The following is an 18,836-nucleotide window of genomic DNA, read 5'->3' on the forward strand; positions in this document are numbered from 1 at the left end:
CTCTTCCTCGTCCTCTTTGTGAGGAAGAACCAACTTTTTCAGATGGTGCAGGCTCACCCACAATCAATGGACAATCCCGGATAAAATTTCCGGCATCCCCGCATCGAAAACAAGTCCCAGCAGCCATCCGACAAGCCCCATAATGGTTTTTCCCACAGTGTTGACACTGTCTCACTTGACTCGGAGTAGATCTCCCAGCACCAGATTCCACTGACTGCATCTGTCTAGGTCTTGCCTGACTTGCTCCCCTAGCAGACGATGCAACTGATTCTGATCTAGCTTGTGATCGAAATCCCGAGTCTCTTCCCCTTTTTGATGGTACTGAGCTAGAAGAAGCACCCGTTCTCTTTGATGTTTGAACTCTAAAATCCCCGAATCTCTCATTTTGAGCTCTTTCAAGAGCCTTGGCGCGATTGATCACCTCTTGGAACGAGGACAAATTCAACACTATCAACAATTCTTTAACTCTAGGGCGCAAGCCCTCCACGAACCATTCGCAAGCATCTTTTTCCGTAGGCACAAGCTCAGCTGCAAACCTGCTCAGTTTATTAAACTCACATTCGTACTCATATACAGAGCGGCTCATCTGCTTCAAATTCATAAACTCCTGCTTCATTTGTCGGATAAACTGATCTCCAATATACTTGTTTTTAAATTCTTCTAAAAATAAAGACCAAGTCAACTGGTCGGTTGACATCCTCATGGTGACGTTCGTCCACCATATCCTCGCCTGACCCCTCAATAAAGATACAGCTCCATCTAATTTCTCCACTTCGGAACAGTGGAGACCATCTAACATGATTTTCAAATCATTCAACCAAAGATCCGCTGACACTAGACCTTCCTCCGCTTCTCCCTTAAATTCGGGAGCTCCTAAACCTCTCAACTCTTTTGCTACATTCATTCTTTGAGTTAGTGGAGCAGAAGGTTGAAGACGCGTCAGAATAGCGTCTAAAGTTCTGAAGAACGTATCTTTGATCTTGCACAGGCACCCCTTGAGATGCATGTTCTTCACCTTGCCTGGCCAGGGCAGGTGAATTACTGCTTTCAGCATGCCTATCTTCTCCCGCTTCACTTCGGGAGCTATTATGTCTAGACATCTAATAAGAATAAACACATTGTTCTATTAGCAAGACAGCATACTTATACTATACCAGATCAGAAGTTCTCACTATTTGTTGACATGTATTCCATTTAAAGACTCTATAGACTCTGGTTTATGCCTAGAATCATCTAAACCATAGCTCTGATACCATTAAATATAACACCCCAACCCGTACCCAACCCGGATATGAGTCAGAGATATTACATTGACTTTTAAAACACCACTCTTAGCCAATAATAGCAAAATATTTGAACTTATATTAAGAAAATACGATAATATACATATTGTAATATAAGTTTACCAAAATATTCAGAACATACACAACTTAACCCTTTAATTACATGCCAACTGTCATTTACATAACAAAATGACCTACTGATTAAGTTGCTTCTGATCTGGTGGTTGCAGGAGTAATGCTGTCAAACTGCTTCACCTGTCTCGTCTACTTTCTCGGATCCTACGTGTGAAACACTCACACGCTAAGTCATCGACTTAGTGAGGCAATGTAATAATAATAACCAGGCAATGTAATGAAAATGTCATAATGATATGAAATGAGATGAAAGCTTATACTTAATCAAGGTAGTTTACATCACCATTATCCTTACCTGTAAGCATATTACTTTAACATTCATGAATTTGTATTAATGAGTTTATTGGCCCATGATATTATATTGAGAACCTAAGGTATCTGAGTAATGTGAGGTTGTGCACTATGCTGTCACCACAGCTCGTATAAATGCACCGAAGTGCCGCGTAGAATTGCACCCGTAGTGCCATATAATAATGTCCATAAGGACCACATAGAATTCCTTAAGAATCATATACATATGCTAGGGATCACATATGTGTCTCACCAGACTTCACACATGTTCTAAAGAATATATATATATCCCGAAGGACCGCGTAGAATATTGTCCCGAAGGACCGCGTAGACCCTCTACCCTTGGCATGCCAACTATACATATAGTTCTCATCTACATAACATGGGCTTTTACATTTCACGTCTATATCGCGTAGACATGTAAATTCTACCTTTTCATAGCTCATAACTTTTCCCGCATATTCATGTCATATAATGCATTTTATATGAATTCATGTCATGTCTAATACAGAATATGCTCATGTACCAAGATATAAATCTAGACTTATCACAAGTCTAGAATTGAGTATATTTCTATAATTATGCTATGCATATGCACTCACCTATATTTCTTTGCCTTTTCCTCGATCGGTCCTACTTGTAGATTGTTCCCGAACTCGTGTAGGCTCAGTATCTACATAATAATTCAATGATACTTATCAGTATACTAATTAATATATTCTAAACTATCATTCCTTAGACTCATAGAAAAGCCAATTTCATCCTTTAATGAAGGTATGCATCAATGCACTACTGATGCATCGGTGCATAAAATGCATTCGATGTTGTATTATTACTGGGATGCATCGATGCATGACTTATGCATCGATGCACTAATTGCACTCGATGTTTCTATTTTAAAAGAGTGCATCGATGCATTACCAATGCATCGATACACCTTCAAATAATTTCTGGGTTTTAAACTTTATGCATCGATGCACTATGAATATGCATCGATGCACTCTGCCCAGAATCCTCTTTTATGCCCGAAAATCCACTCTTTTCAGCTTAATACTTCATATATCATCCCCTTTCTTATTTCCTAACTTGCATACTCTTACTTAAACTAATTATTATCCATTAAATATTTCTAAAACTTAGAAATCTAATTCTCCATGTAGAATTTAAGAATCTAACCCAAATTCCAACATGTTCTAATTTGAATTCTAACACCTCATACTTCTTAGTTAGCTTATTGACAAGTCAAAAATCTTATTCAAACTTCAAAAACTCATCCATATCAAAATTTCATCTAAAAACTCATTTTCCAAATCTATCTCTAAAACATTTATCTTGTTGTCTTAATGTCATATAAGCTTTCCTTTAGCTTATATAACATCCAAACTTCAATTTCCAAGCTAAACATCAAACAAACTACCAAGGTTCAAATTCTTACCTTAAACTTGGGTCTTCACGTTCGGAAGAAGAGAAGAGTGAAGAAGATAAGAAAGAAGGAAGAAGGGATGAGAGGAATCTGGAAACATCACGTGGTTATAATATAACCCCATAAAAATTTTTAATTATTATTTTTCCTTGCAAATGACCATTTTGTCCTTAAATTCATTTCATATTTACTAACAATTATTTTTAAACTATATAACTATTCTACTTTAATCACCAAATTTTGAATTCTTACAATTTAGTCACTAACCCGTTACTTAGGATGTAATTACAAATCTTAAAGAGATGCGAGAATGGATGTAATTACATATAGAATTATATTTATTAATTTTATAATTAACATTATTTTAAAATTTAAATTTGTATAATTATAAAATATAATTTATATTACTAATTATAACATAAAAAGTTATAATATAATTATATTTTATCTGTCAAATATATAAAGAATTATATTTTAACACAATTGCATTAAAGTATACAAAAAATTCTATAGTGTACATCGTATACTGAAACACACCACTAATACGACTTAAAGAAATACACCATTAACTACCGTCTTTATTAAGTAAATATTAAAAGGGTAAGCTATACGTTTAGTATCTAAATTATCACTTTTGTTTCGTTTTAGTGCCTAGACTTTTTTTTAAGTCATACCTAAGATTTAGTTTTAATTACAATTTGGTATGATACCGTTAAAAACTTAACGGCGACACGTGTCACAGTCTATGATAGAGGATAAAATTAAAGAAATCATTCTTACTCCTAATATGAAATGAACCTAAGACACTTGCATGAAATGCAATACATTCAACCATTAAGCTAAGCTAGTCATTTAGATTAATTTTACCATATTTCGTATTTAACGTATATAACATTATCACCGCAAAATAAATATTTTTTAATGATAATAAGATTTGATTACGAGATACATTAAATTAATGACCGAAGATTTAACCACTCAATTGTAGTGTGAATTTTCTTATTGTTCTTAATTTAATACTTATATTATTAGTAAATTAAAAGACTTGATACCACATGAGAGCTTACGACCTATACGAACCTTTAACCCCCACGAACCTCTAAGTATGCAAACATAAGACTCATGCAAACACACAGAGCGTACCTCACGAAGAAACGAATACATGTCGATCACCTACTACTCCCGTATATGATCATCAGTGACCACATGTTGATACATGTGGTCTCTTTTGATGACAAACTAGTCTAAGTCATCACTTCTTAGGACGTACAATCAGCAGTTATGCTACGACAACTCTCGATCAACAGTTCTCCATGGTAATATAAATTTTCATGCAACAAAGAGTAAGGGTACATACAAATCTATTCTCCAAAAAACCAGACCAGCATGAACATAACCACTATCCAAAATACCATCTACAGTTGTTGTCTACTTCACCGATCAACAAGACTAATTTATTTAATTTTTAAAATTATATAATTATTTGAAATTTATAATATTATAATATTTATTTAAAATTAAACAGCTAAGGGAGTCTTTTAATTTAATAATGATATAAGTATGTATTAAGTTCAGTATAATAAAGAAAAGTCACACTATAGTTGAGTGGCTAAGCTTCCGGTCATTAATTTTAAGTGTCGTATTCAGATCTTATAATCATTGGAATTTTTTTTTGGTGATACCGTTATAGAAGTTAAATACAAAATATAGTGAAATTAACCAAAATAACTAACTTAGTTCAATGGTTGAGTGTCTTGCATCTTATGCAAATGTCCTATTATCCTAGGTTCAATTCATGCTTGGAGCAAGAATAATTTCTTTTATTTTGTCTTTATGTGGTGACATGTGCCGCCACATAATAATATTGAAAGAGAAAGGTGATCTGGAAATTAAAAAAAATGTCATGTCCAGGTAACAAATTGTAATTCAAACTAAATATTATGTATGATTTTTTTGAATAAATATAAGTACTAAACGTATAGTTTACTCTTTTAATATTTACTTAATAAGTTCAATTTAGCTAATAATATATTTCAATATGTCGTAATAGTAATGTATTCCAGTATGTGAGGTGCAGTGTAGATTTATTCAAAGTGTACAACCAAGCTAAATTTTTATTCTTTGATTAATAGGTGCTTCTTTAATATCCACATAATAATATATATGCTTAAAGGTGCAAAAAGTTCTTAAATTTTGGGGAAAATTTCAACTCTTAAACTTTTTTTATCCAATTAAGTCTTTGTATTAAGAAATTAAATCAATTAAAAAATTACATCAATCAAGCTTTTTGATCAATTTTAATCACTAAATTTTAACGATTCTATATTATTTACCATGTAACATATTTTGGTGTTATCGTTAAAAATGTAACATTTTTGGATAAAAAAGTTTAAACTTTGTAACATTTTTCTGTAATTGAATATTTGTGTAATTACACAACTTATTATGAATTGAGTAATATTTGTACGATTACACAAACATTTGAAAACGGTAAAAATTTATATAATTTAATACATTTATGTGATTGTGTATTACATCAAGCTTTTATAAAATTAAATTCATCAAATAGTCTTAGTGGTTAAAGAGAGGGTTATTATTCTTAGAGGATTAGAATTCAAACAGTTATATTTGTAATTTGCAAATGTATGTGTGTTGTCAATTATTAAAAAATATTTTAAATTGATATTACCTTTCAATTTTTTTTACAAAATCATAATAATTTATGTAATTTCCTTTAAAAATATGCAATTTTAAGGACCCTCATCCTAGAATTTTGTTCAGTTGCAGGAGCAGAATGTACGCTTTTGAGGTTGAGAGCTACAAAACTTGGAGTTGGTGAAGCAAACAGTGAAACACAATATTAGAATTAAACTGCAAAGCTGATGTTCTGTCTTCGGACTCGGAAGCCGAAGCTCCAATGTTTATTTTGCGTTGTGCAATGGAGAACTGAAGATTCGGTGGTCAGATTCAGACCAGTAGTTTTGTCTCCTTCAAGCTTTATGCATTGAGGATGAAGTTTCCTTCCTTCCTTTCTTTTTATTATTGTTTTGTCATTTTTCTTTATATAAAAATGAAAAAGAACAGTCTCTCTCAGCATTTGAAACCCTAAAAGAATAACATAACGAGGACAAAATTAAACCCAAGATTATTACAATGAAAACGTTATCTGAGCCAAGATGCTAGGGCAAATTATGTAACCTTAATGGAAATGATCATTATTTATGTTTATATTCATGTTCATGCCATGCATCATTAATTTATAATAATCTATTCATTCACCCACTTATTATTTTCATTCGAATCTTATTGATGAAAATAAATTTATCTCGTCGATCGTTGACGATTCACTCTTTTTGATTTGAACAAAAAAATCATAACCGATGAAGTAACAATTGTTGGTCGGTGATGATCCATGCGAGGAAAGAAAACGAAAGTAGAAGAACATGGACATTGTAGGTGAGAGAACTGGAAAAGAACGAGTGAGTCCACCTATCGGGTTTATCTAATTGACTTTTACGTTGACCCTTTCACGGTTGAGATCAAGCCTAGGGTTATCATGCATGCTAGTAGGCTCACAGTTTATGAGGACATAACTTTCAACCGCCAGACTTGATTTTGTCATCACGTCAAAGATTAAAGAGTATGGACTCTGGAGAGTAATCCCAGCGAAGGACGATTCCGGAGATGGAGTAGTATCTCCGAGAAAATCCTGGAAGCTATTCTCAGAAGGTGAAGTCTTTCGGTGAAGCCTTTCGGGAGGCTTTATTGACGAGGATTTGATAATTTTCAAAGAATCTTCTCCAGAAGTATAACAAACCTAAAGTTAATCGAAGTTAAAATGACTCAAACCCGAAATCTAAATTTGAAATGATTCAAACATGAAATTAATCTAAATTGAAATGATCGGAACATATTAAAACCCAGATTGATCCTATACAAGTATGTTCAATTTAGTTGTAGAAATTGCAGCAGGGTTGACATGTTTAGGATCTGTAAAGCTCACTTTTGAATAATGCAAAAGGATGGAGAGAAATAGATCTGCAGAGAGTGGGGAAAAGGATTGAATAATGCAATGATCATAAGCATGCGCATGCACTAATGGATTCCACAAATTTCGCCAAACCCATTATATGAAATTATGTTGTCTTAACCCTAATACCATTATTGTTCATTATTACACAAACCATTTTCATAGATAAAGTTGATTTACTCTCCTCCTGCTGTATACTTCTGTTTGGTCATAATTTTCCCGTTATCTTTTTTTTTTCAAGGAAAATGAACTGTATGCATGTTTGGTTACATATTTAATAAATTAAAATGAAAATAATATTTTTAAAAAAGGTAACCTCTATCATCACCAGAGAGTAATGAGTGGCAAAAGGACAATTTAATTGAGTTCATTGCCCCAACACAGAATAAACAGTAAAAACAAATAAGAGGCTCCCCCAATTAAACAAAACTAAAAATAAAAAGCAACATTAAACCTAAAATGGAAACATATAATGAAAGACGAACATATCAACCGATCTCAAAAGTTAAAGAGAATGTTATTTCTTCTAAAGTTTTTGAATTTAAGTAATTGTGTTTGTAGGATGTATGTATTGTCAATGACTTAGAAACATTCTGAACAAAAAGAAATTATTTTGTTTTTGATTAAGCTAAGGTGATTACAAAGTAGTATTTGTTCTAAATACTCTTTTTACCATTTGACATTGATCGTTCAATCACTCTACTGTAGTCACTGGTGCTCGAACCCGTGACCTCTAAGAACAACAACAATTCCTTTAACCACTGAAGTAAGTTAGTTCAGGCTAAAAAAGAAACTAAAATGAAAACAAAAGGTTAGGAATTAATTAAATTGCTCTTCCTCCGTAAGAACAATGGTCGTTTAACTATTAATTCAATGGTAATATCTGGGAATACTAAGTATCGCACTATTAATTCTTTGGTGATATAAATGTAATTTAATTAATTAAAACTTTTTGTTTATATATAAATAAACAAATGGGTAAACTATATATCAGGTCATTTAACTATTAATTCAATTACAAACAAGTCATGTTTTCTAAAAAATATAATTTAATTATTTAATTGAAATATTATTACAAATACGTCACTCGTCATTAAAATTAAAATGAAATTATAATGTGACTTGGTATAATAATAGTTTTAGTCCCTAAAAAATATTCATTTTACCAATTTAGTACTAATTCAAATAATTAAATAAATTTGATCGTTTATATTTAAAAGAATCTGTCAATTTATTCCTTTTTTTTAATACTATCAAATCAAGATTTTGTCAAGTCTCCTATCCGATGTCTCACAAAGAGCAATAACACGGTGCTCTCATTGGTAAAATTCAACACAATATAAAATATTGAGAACAATATGAAAGTAATATAAAATTTATGGGAGAAGAACATACTAAATTGAAATATGAAAGATAAAATTCATTGAATTCTTTTGAATTGGGATCAAACTTATAAAATATATAGAATTTTAAAATACGAAAGATAAAATTTATTGATAGAATTTTGAAACTTAAAGTTTTAGTAAATTTTGTTTCATGTTCAACAAAAAAGTTTTTTTAAAAAAAATTAAAAAAATGAATATTTTGGTATAAAATCCATTCTTCTTTATTAGATATTTCAAAAATACAATCTTATACGCATTGAACAAATTTTATGGTTAAAAAAATCAATGGTGAATCCAATTGAATCTAATTTGAAGAGAAAAAAAGAGCAATTGAATCATAATTTTTTAACTATATTAGTTCAACCAAATAGTTAATTTTAACTGATTTATATATTTAGAAAAAAAACTAAGGGTTAACAGAGCCAAAACACGGTAAGAAAATATTATTTCTTGTAAGTAAAAAGTAGTATAGGTTTAAAGATAACTCTATTATTTAACATTGAACGCTCAAATACATGACTTACATAATGCTTGAACTCAGGACATTAAGGAATAATAATATTTCTTTTACCACTGAGATTGCTTGCTTCAATTTTTATAGTTGAATCATTTGACCAGCCAATTTTGGATTCAATCAGTTAAAGTAACCGGTTGAGTTCAAATTTTTACAACCATGAAAATTATTTCAGTATGCATGAATCATGATGGTCGTGCAATTAAACGGAGCTAAGATTCTGTTTTACTATTTCTACAACTCTTTGCGATAGGCTCTCCGCCAGTGTTCCTAACAATGGTTCAAATGTGGATGAAGCAACGTCGCTGGTGGTGTTATTTTGTACCACTTTGGCTATTGAATTGATTTTTTCTGCAATTTTTGGCATCAGCTCCTTTGCTTCATCGTATAATTCAACTCGGGATCCACTCGAAGACTCTTCCATGGAAGTTTCTGTTCTTAATTTCGTAAACAGCTTGAAAACATTCTCGGCTGCAATGTCCAGGCTGATTAATGCTTCTTTACATGCTGTTATTTTCTCCTGTACTTCAGTTTGTTCATTAACGTGTTGCTTCGGAGCCTCGGATTCTTCTTCAATGGTTGATGAACCTTCTTCATCCTTTTCATCAAGGGAAACGGAACAATTTAGGTCCTGTGATAAGGCTCAAAATGCAAAATACAAGTCAGCTAAGATACAAGTAGAGTTGATAACATTAGATACGATACAAAAACGTTATAACACACACAAAAATCATAATGAACATGACTCGACACGTTTAAACGAGGTTAACACAAATTGAATCTCAATGGTAAAGAGATGTTGTTCTCACTAAAGAATCTGAGTTCGAGGATGGGTGTGCATTGTCAAAATCTCAAAATAAATTTTATGGCATGGCAGCGATAAACGTACCTGATCAATAGAGCCTGCTACTTCCTCCAAAGTTATATTTGAGGTGGATTCGTTCTTTTGCATGAACGGGTTAAAAAGTCTTTTGCAGCCCACTAGATAATCCCGCCGTACAAAATATTGCGAAGAGTACCTTCTCCTAGTAGATGATTGCCTTTTCTCAACCTATAAACGGATAGTAATAAGACTTCGAAAGTTTTGGCGTCAGCCAAATGGTTTATATGGTCTGTCAAGTACTTTTTGTAATGTCAAACATTAATTTTTACTCTGCATTTCGTAAGAAATAACGAGAAAGTAAAACAGCTAAAAGAAAAAACTTTTTCCATTGTTTCTTTTGTTTTCTGGGAGAATTTTATCTTCTCAAATGTGAAAACACCCATAGTTTTGAAGGGTGAATATACATTTTGGTGCATGAAATTAGCTTCAAGGTTCAATTTGGTACTAAAGTTTTCTTTGGTATTATTAGGTACCTGAATTTGGCTTCTTGGTTCAAATTGGTACATGAACTTGACTTTTTAGTCAAAATTGCTACTTTCTGTAAATTACTTATTTAAATCAATTTGAAGTGTGAAAGCAAATTCAAATACTAATGTAAACCAAAAAGTCAAGTTCATGTACCTAATCAGATAAAAAAAAAGTATAGTTACCAAATTGAACCTTGAGACCAAGTTCAATACCTAATTGGACCAATAACAATTTAGGTACCAAATTGAACCTTGAAACCAATATCAGGTACCAAAATGTAAATTTACCCCAGTTTAAATACTAAAAGCTACATTAGCTTTCAGTTTCAAGTTGTAGCTTATTGGGCCTAAAGCGAAAAGAATATAGCCTGACCCAATTCTAGCCACCTCTGTGCCCTTTTCTCCCAATATTCTGAATAAAAGAAAAACATTTTGAAACTCTTAAGTTACTTTAAAAAATACCACGCATGAAAACTAACCTCGAGTGTTGCAGATAGGTTGCCAAAATGCTCCTTGAACAGATCACTGTCCTCAGACTTCACATGGAAAGTATTAACATCCATGGCACTTTGCTCTGTTTTATCAGAATAAAATTGCTCTATCACATCATGAACCTCGTGATTAACTACTAAGACAAGTATGTTCTGAGGTATCTGTATTACCGTCATCAATGAAATGGTCCCTGTGACCCAAAGAATGTTCACTCTCATTTGGCATCTCATCAGCGAGGCCTTGCACTGCAAAAGATATACCAAAAAGGTTAATAACAGCTCATCTTAGGCTATTATATTTTCCCCTTTGTAACATATGGATCCATTCATTTTCCTTCTTGACATTGGCACTTTAATAGTGTAAACTCCCATATAAGCATTGCTGTTTTATATCTTCAGTTTCATCCTGAATTTCATTTGAATCTTTCCATCATAGTGAATTACAACTGACCTTGAGAAATTTGTAGCTATTTCCTCAACTTTGCATCCATTCAGTAGAGCAATAAAAGAACATCGATTTCAAGGGGAAAAAACTTGGGTTTACCTAGTTTTGGTGATGACACTGGCATCTTTATGTCTTTAAAATTTTGCACCTCTGGGGAATCTAGTAGATCCAGATGTACATTGTAGACAGTGAACCAATGATCTTCCGCTGCAGAGCTGCTGAAAATTAAAGAACCATGAGGCATTAGGATACAAAGTTAGAAACTAATGGTGAGTACTAACCTAACATATGCAAAGCATAAGAGATGAAATTATTTAAACCTCACCGAACTAGTTTATCTGGTGATGCAGAACTTTGGGTTTCAGTAGTAGCATTGGAAGCACTTCTGCATATGTCACTAAGGCACGAATTGCTGCCTCCTGAGCAACGATCAGATGCTGTTTGGTGTTCATGGCTCAATGAACCATAGTCCTCACCACTGCTAATCAAAGGTGATGAAATTTTTGGGTCTACTTGCATTTGCTGGAGGCATCAACGGGAAAGATAAATAAGGATCAATGAAATGCAAAACCATTCATCAGTGGCTATTTTTTTGGTACAAGAGATAAAGAAATTCTCCAAATTCCTTTTAGGAGTAGAGTGATCGGTTTATATCTAAGAATAAGTCCGGCTAAAAATGAAAGTAATATGGCTGAAAAGATCCGAACGGAAACTAGGAAACCAATCGTGTTTCAGTATACATGGTTATAGAAACACAAAGTACAGCCCTCTTTTATGGTAAGTGTTAATTGAAACTTTCAAAAAACTAAAGCAATATAGGTATCCATCATTCAGACTATCCTTAGAGCCTGATGGAAGTTTCCGGTGTTCCAAAAACCTTATTGGTTTCATTTACTATGAGACCACAACAGAAAAAATTGGACGAGAATTATTATTGATCCTATAAATGAGGTCCGGGAAACCACTTTTTTTTATTTTTCCTTTGCTTTTTTATGTTGGATGTATGAGTGCAAATCATCGTGTCAAAGTCTACCATCGATAATACCTGAGGTGAAGTGATCTCAAGATTTCTCCGGACAAAATCAGTGCTTGTTACTTTGTCTTGTGCCCATTTTGGAAGTCTAGAAATGCTTAATCTAAATGCATAAGTCTCTTGGGAATCCCATCCATGATAATTCGCTCTTTGTTTATGTTGGTTGCACCTTTCAGCTAGCTGTGAAATCTTGGAACTACATGACTTGTTTTCCTCTCCACAAATTGTGGTTCGAGTAAAAGCAACTGGCATGTATAGGGTTCTTGGAGACAATAAAAGAGATGTTTCCTTCACTTTCTGTAGCATCCTGGAAGCCAAGCGAGTGGGAAGTTTCCACACAAAAATACAACCATCACCACCTACCTGAATGCATCATAAAATTGAGAAAAAATTGAGTGAATGAACATACATACAAGTTACCTTGAATTAGTTCAAATTCGATTCAGACATGATACATGATGTCAAAAAATGATAATTAAGCATGAGAAAACTTACAGAAACTATATGCTTGCAATCTGGTAAAAAAATGACACCGGTCACAACTTCTCCATGTCCTACAGCTTGGGCAGTCATCTCACCACTTATAAAATCATACACGCATATAGACTTGTTTGAAAACGAACATACGAAGTAGCTGCCGCTAGGGTCCATTGTAACCTGACACACATATTTCTGTGTCAGTAGAAGAAACGTTGATGGTCACATCCTACTGATTATTACCAAAACTCATAACTCACCTTTATTGGGTCACCCAAATCTTTGTTTTGCTTGAATGATCTAATAAGTTTTCCACTAGAAATGTCAAATATATTTATCTTCTTATCCTACAAGTAAAAAGTAACCTCATAATCAATTCAAATGAGGATTTCAAAGGCATCTGAAAATTATGTCAAGCGGTTAACTAGAGGTTAGTTTTTAATGTGTAGTATTTAACCATATGATGGATTTAAGGAGCCCGTATCAGGAATTGAGGTATCCCTTGAAGCTTTCTTTGGAATATGGCAATTACTCCCTTTGAAATTACCTGCCCAACAGTGACAACAACTTCTGTCACCGGATCTACAGACATATCATAGACAGTCCCATTAGATGCCATTTGATGGTGACGACGAGAAACCTTACATCTGCTATCAGTTAAATGGACATCACGGAAGACAAGGGACCTATGGGAGATAAAGAAAAACACGACTTTAGAGTGAGCCATTTGGACGTCAATGGTGAGTATTCATTTTATAAAAGTATAAATTGCAAGATGAAATAATAAAAGTAAATCACAAATTCACAATTGTTCGATTTGTTGAAAGTAATTTAACTAATTAAAGCTATTTCAAATGCCATTGAAACAGAATTAACTATCAGGGTGCAACCTAAATAACAATGATGTCACTTCCTCATCTTCTCAAGCAGTTTACTTATCAATCAAGCCTCATTTTTTATTCATAAAACAAATACCTATCTGCACTGCAACTCAGAATCTTACATCCATTGCAAGCAAGTTGAATAGAAGTCACGGCAGCTGAATGGTCATCAATACTTTCAATGAGCTCAAAATTCCTGGCATGAAGGACATTAGATCTATTAGCATACAGATCCAAGAAGCTTCAGTATATTTCAAAAAGAAAAAAAAGAGGCGTTAAGTAATCAATCAAAACCTTTTAACATCATAAAGATGGATTATTCGATCTCGTCCCCCAGAAGCAAGCAAGTAATGATTGTCATTTCCTCCAGAGTCTATATCCTTTGTACTTGATAAGCTAAAACTCAATGAAAGAATCTCTGCATCATGAGAATCCTGTCAAACAAAAGAATGTAATTTGTAAGACTGACAGAATTTACTAAAGTAGTCGCAAAAATAGTTAAAGTACTCACAGCACTAAATTCTTTTCAAACAAATTATTTAAATGTATTATGATGGGCTCAGGACTCTGGTTCACCTTAATGCATGTATACTCAGAATTGTGAAGATCATAGATATGGAGGTTTCCCTCACAACCGCCAACAGCCATGTATTTTCCATCTGAACTAATTGCCATTGATCGCAAACCTTGATTGCCAAAAGATGTATCCCCGGTGGTGATCTCAAAACTTCCAGCAGTCACTGCTTCAAGTAAGAAAAATAAATAAAATCCAAAAGTTGAGGTGGAAAATAAAAATATAAATCAACTTATTGAACCACATTTAGCAGCAAGAACATGAAAAACTCGCTATAAATCAGTTCATAATAAATCGAAAATAGATAAAGTGCCTGAAATGAAAAATAAATAAATCTGCACCTTTTAACATGTTTACAACTTATGTTGGGACCTATTAAATCTTAGGCCTTTACCTATGTTAATTCCCTCTGATTCAGTGATCAAATAAATATTGTCAGCAGTATCCCTTGATAAATCAGGTTGTGAGACAAGATCCCATAACCTAACTGTGCCATCAGCTGAACAGGTTGCAAAGGAGATTCCTCCAGAACATCCCTTTGCTGCACACGTAAGAGATGGATCGTGCATTTTTTCACAACAGAGATTCTTGATATCCCATATACAAGCTGAATGAGAAATAAGAGCTAAGGACCTGGTAGCCTGGAATGATGCCAACAAAAGTTTGCTTAAGTTATAATCTATTAGTAAGCCCAAAATACAGACTTAAGGAGAAGAATTTAGTTTGCAACTAATTTCTTATAGATTTCAGATAACAGATTAAGCTTTCTTCCATGTTACAAATCAAAAACTGAATATCACTAATCTTATATGGAACAATCACCTCATTCTCTTGATGGAAATTCCATATATGAAGACTATGATCTCCATAGACAACAACTGCAAAAGAAAAAAATTGAAAATTGGCCATTACGTATACAACGAAGATGGAATATCAAGAGCCAAAAGAACTAATTGAACTAAAAGCTCACCAAGCTTTTCTGAGATGAACTGACAAGCAACTGCATCAGGAAGAGTAGGGGCTGATGGACAATTATTTTCACTGGATTTATGGCAAGAAGGATCAATTTCTCCATGACATGATTTGGCCTTAGAGTACAATAGGCTTCCCACATATCCAAGATTATGAACATTGAAGAGTTGTACTTGTCCGTTGCTACATGCACAAGCAATTAACTTGCTGGATGCACATAGTGCAAATCCTTTTTCAACCTGAAAGTTAATTGTTGAATGTATCAAACTCAAACATGAACCTAATTGCAATAGTTGAGATGTATGTCGTGCAGTTCTACACACCAATACCACATTTTGTAATTTATAATCCGTGGAGACAACTTTCCATATTGTCAGCAAAAATAATCTACTAGGTTATAGAAACCAAGCTTCCCTTACCATAGTAGCCAACCATGTTAACCTTACAGTAGAACTAAAAATTTTATCAGATCCAAAATTCAAAACCGTGGAAAGATAACTCCTTGGTGTGCTGGTTCATTTATATATATAAGAAAAAACATAATATTGGAGTCAAGCATACCTTTAAATCAACAGAATTTCTTAATGACAGCCCAGAATCTATGAGGCATAGAACTCCTGTAAGTAAAAGGAAGAGTATTGAATTTTTTTACTATGCTTTAGAATATCTAATCAATTTAACTCTCTTTAAATACAATGTCAAGAAATATAAACCTGCATCAGTCAGTGCGTATATTGGAAAGAGCTCATCAACTTGATCACAGTTCACAACACTATCCTCTTTCCAGATGGCGGATGAGACAGATATAAATGAACTGCCTTTCTGAGGACCAAGATTAATAGGCTTCGATTGAATAGACAGTGACACTGTCCTTGTTCATGCGAGTCCTTGGAGATGCACCAACTGCCCAGAATTTCAGGTGCTTCTTTCCAGCAGTAACAACGTAATTCGCATCTGAAGAGAAAGTGACAGACGTAACTGCAGAACATGATGAACTTGCTTTAAGCTTGGTAACCAGAATCCCACTCCTCCAATCCCAAAGATAAATATACCCTCCAACAGACACCAGATGTTTCCCTACAAAAACCAATTAGAAATTTATAATGGTCAAATATATGTCATGTAAATATAAGTATAACCACGACAATCGACATGGATTTTGCATTCCACTGATATATAGTAACTAACCATCAGGTGAGAAGGCAATGCACTCAACTCCGTATATGACCTTTCAGCTCAGATATGAAGGCATGAGTAACGCTGTCCCATACCAACACCGAAGGTTGAGGCCCTGACTGCAAAACAACATTAGATCCATACACATAGTAACAAACCACAAACACAAGTAACTTACCATTGCAGTACCCAAACCCAGTACATATTAATAATTACACAAAGATATGATGCAATTGTGAATAATTATAATTAAACAGGTTCTCGCTTCAAATCATTGAAAAGTTAAGGTACTACTAGTTCAATATATACTTTTAAAATCCAATCACACCAAAATAGGAAGAAACCCATAGGCAGATTAAAAATAAAAGTCTCCAATTAAAATCACTTCGTTACCTCTCCAGCAGCTACGAAGCGACCATCACGCGACATGGCGACGCAGCACAAAGGTTTAGGTATTCGATGAGAGAGCATAAGATGTGATTGGGTTCCAGATTCCGCATCGTACACCACCGCAACGCAACCGGCGACGTAAACGAAGCTGGATGTTGATACGGTGGAAGCTAATCCGTTGGCGTTCTTCGTAGTTAATCCGATGATCTCTTTCAAAAGAAGCTGCAATAAGAAATCAAAATCAGAATAGATTTAGGTATATAAGTCTACAACTCTTCGCTTATTATAAACAAAATTTAGGATCGACTGAGCATCAAAGCGCTACTTACCTTGGATGACGATGGATCTGATTTCTTGAGCTTTCGGTTAGTTTTCATATTGAGCTTGAAAGGAAAATAAGGGGCCAAAAAACAAAATGCTAGCAATATTTTTGGGTGCAGGAAAGTTGTTTGTGTTTTGTTGGTAACGTTCGAAACTTCGAATGATTTTGGAGCGGGAAATCTTTCCAAATCAAAACAATAACATTTTTTTTCATTTTTTTAAATAAAAAGTATGCCTCATGAAAATAAAACACGTGTGACTGGATATACTTATGGGTAAAGTACACTCATAGTTAGCCCGTAAACGAACGGAACGTTCAGCGAATCGTTTGGAGGGAAGTTTATTTATTTATTAGATGAATAAATATTAACAATATTTTGTATTCGTTTAATTAAATGAATGAACATGAACAAAGAGTTCGTTCGTTCATTTACGTACGTGGACGTTCGGTGATATGTCTGTTTATTTATGTTCGTTCATTTATGTTTGTTCGTTTATGTAGGCCTGTAAACGAACCGAACGCACACGAATAGAGATTTGTTCATGTTCGTTCATTTAATAAATAAACGAACATAAACGAACAAAATTTTTTTGTTCATGTTCGTTCATTAAGGAATATAGCTTGTTCATGTTCGTTCATTTAAATGATTAACGGACATAAACGAACGTAAACGAACGAAAATAAACGAACACAATAAACGAACAACACAAACACAAAAAATAAACTTATTCGAACACAACAAATGAATATAAAAAAAGTAAACAACAAGAATAACAACTTAAAATTCATTAATATAATCTACAACTTTAGAGTTAATTTGTTCGAATACGAAAAAAACATACATAAATCATAAATAAATTATATGAACATAATAAAGTCTTAAAGTTAATTTGTTCAACAAAACAATCTTATTGAAATCCAAACAACTTCAATAATCTTCGTAACATATTCAACTTGCCCTCTGTTCTAACATAAATGAACGAATATAAATGAACATAAATGAACGAACATATAATCGAATGTAAATGAACGAACGAGTCCTTTGTTCGTGTTCGTTCATTTAATTAAACGAACGCAAAATCTTGTTCATGTTCGTTCATTTAATAAACGAACATAAACGAACTTCCCGCCACATGGTTCATGAACAGTTCGATGAACGTTCAGTTCATTTAGAGGCCTACATTTATGTGCATTCATTTATGTTTAGCTCAATCTCTCTAGACACATTTAAAATATTAAAGGCCAATAAATCTTAATCTGATACCCATAAATATTTTAAAATTCAATTAATTTTAAATACAAATAAAAAAGCTCAAAACAATTAAATAAAATTGTTAGGAAAGAAAACAATTATTTTCATTTATGTTCGTTTATGTTCATTTATTGTGTTCGTTTAAGTTCGTTCATTTGTGTTCATTTACGTTCGCATATGTTTGTTTACATCCGTTCATTTATGTTCGTTCATTTGTGTTCGTTCATTTGTGTTCGTTTATCATTTAAATGAACGAACACGAACAAGCTACATTCTTTAACGAACGAACAATAAATGTTTCGTTCGTTTATGTTCGTGTTCGTTCATTTGTTCGGTTAAAGTTAAACGAACGAACATGAACATACCCCTATTCGTGTTAGTTCCGTTCGTTTACAGTCCTACTCATGGTCAC

The 18,836-nt window shown here is 33.3% G+C and overlaps 1 protein-coding gene across 1 annotated transcript; it reads right to left on the minus strand.

Annotated features, from left to right (window-relative positions):
* Positions 1-9,253: 9,253 nt before the first annotated feature.
* LOC120198504 (mitogen-activated protein kinase-binding protein 1-like) lies at positions 9,254-17,227 on the minus strand. Its single transcript, XM_039199825.1, is given in 23 exon segments — positions 9,254-9,692; positions 9,951-10,112; positions 10,891-10,985; positions 11,074-11,148; positions 11,396-11,565; positions 11,673-11,869; positions 12,393-12,743; positions 12,876-13,037; positions 13,118-13,204; positions 13,405-13,543; positions 13,833-13,934; positions 14,033-14,172; positions 14,315-14,478; positions 14,707-14,953; positions 15,135-15,190; positions 15,283-15,523; positions 15,846-15,901; positions 15,998-16,155; positions 16,157-16,361; positions 16,473-16,507; positions 16,509-16,579; positions 16,854-17,072; positions 17,180-17,227. Coding segments are annotated over 23 exon segments (3,609 nt in total). The 3' UTR covers positions 9,254-9,263.
* Positions 17,228-18,836: the final 1,609 nt, after the last annotated feature.

Source organism: Hibiscus syriacus, unplaced genomic scaffold (genome assembly GCF_006381635.1).
Source record: "Hibiscus syriacus cultivar Baekdansim isolate YM2019G1 unplaced genomic scaffold, ASM638163v2 tig00117056_pilon, whole genome shotgun sequence".
Taxonomy (NCBI): domain Eukaryota; kingdom Viridiplantae; phylum Streptophyta; class Magnoliopsida; order Malvales; family Malvaceae; genus Hibiscus; species Hibiscus syriacus.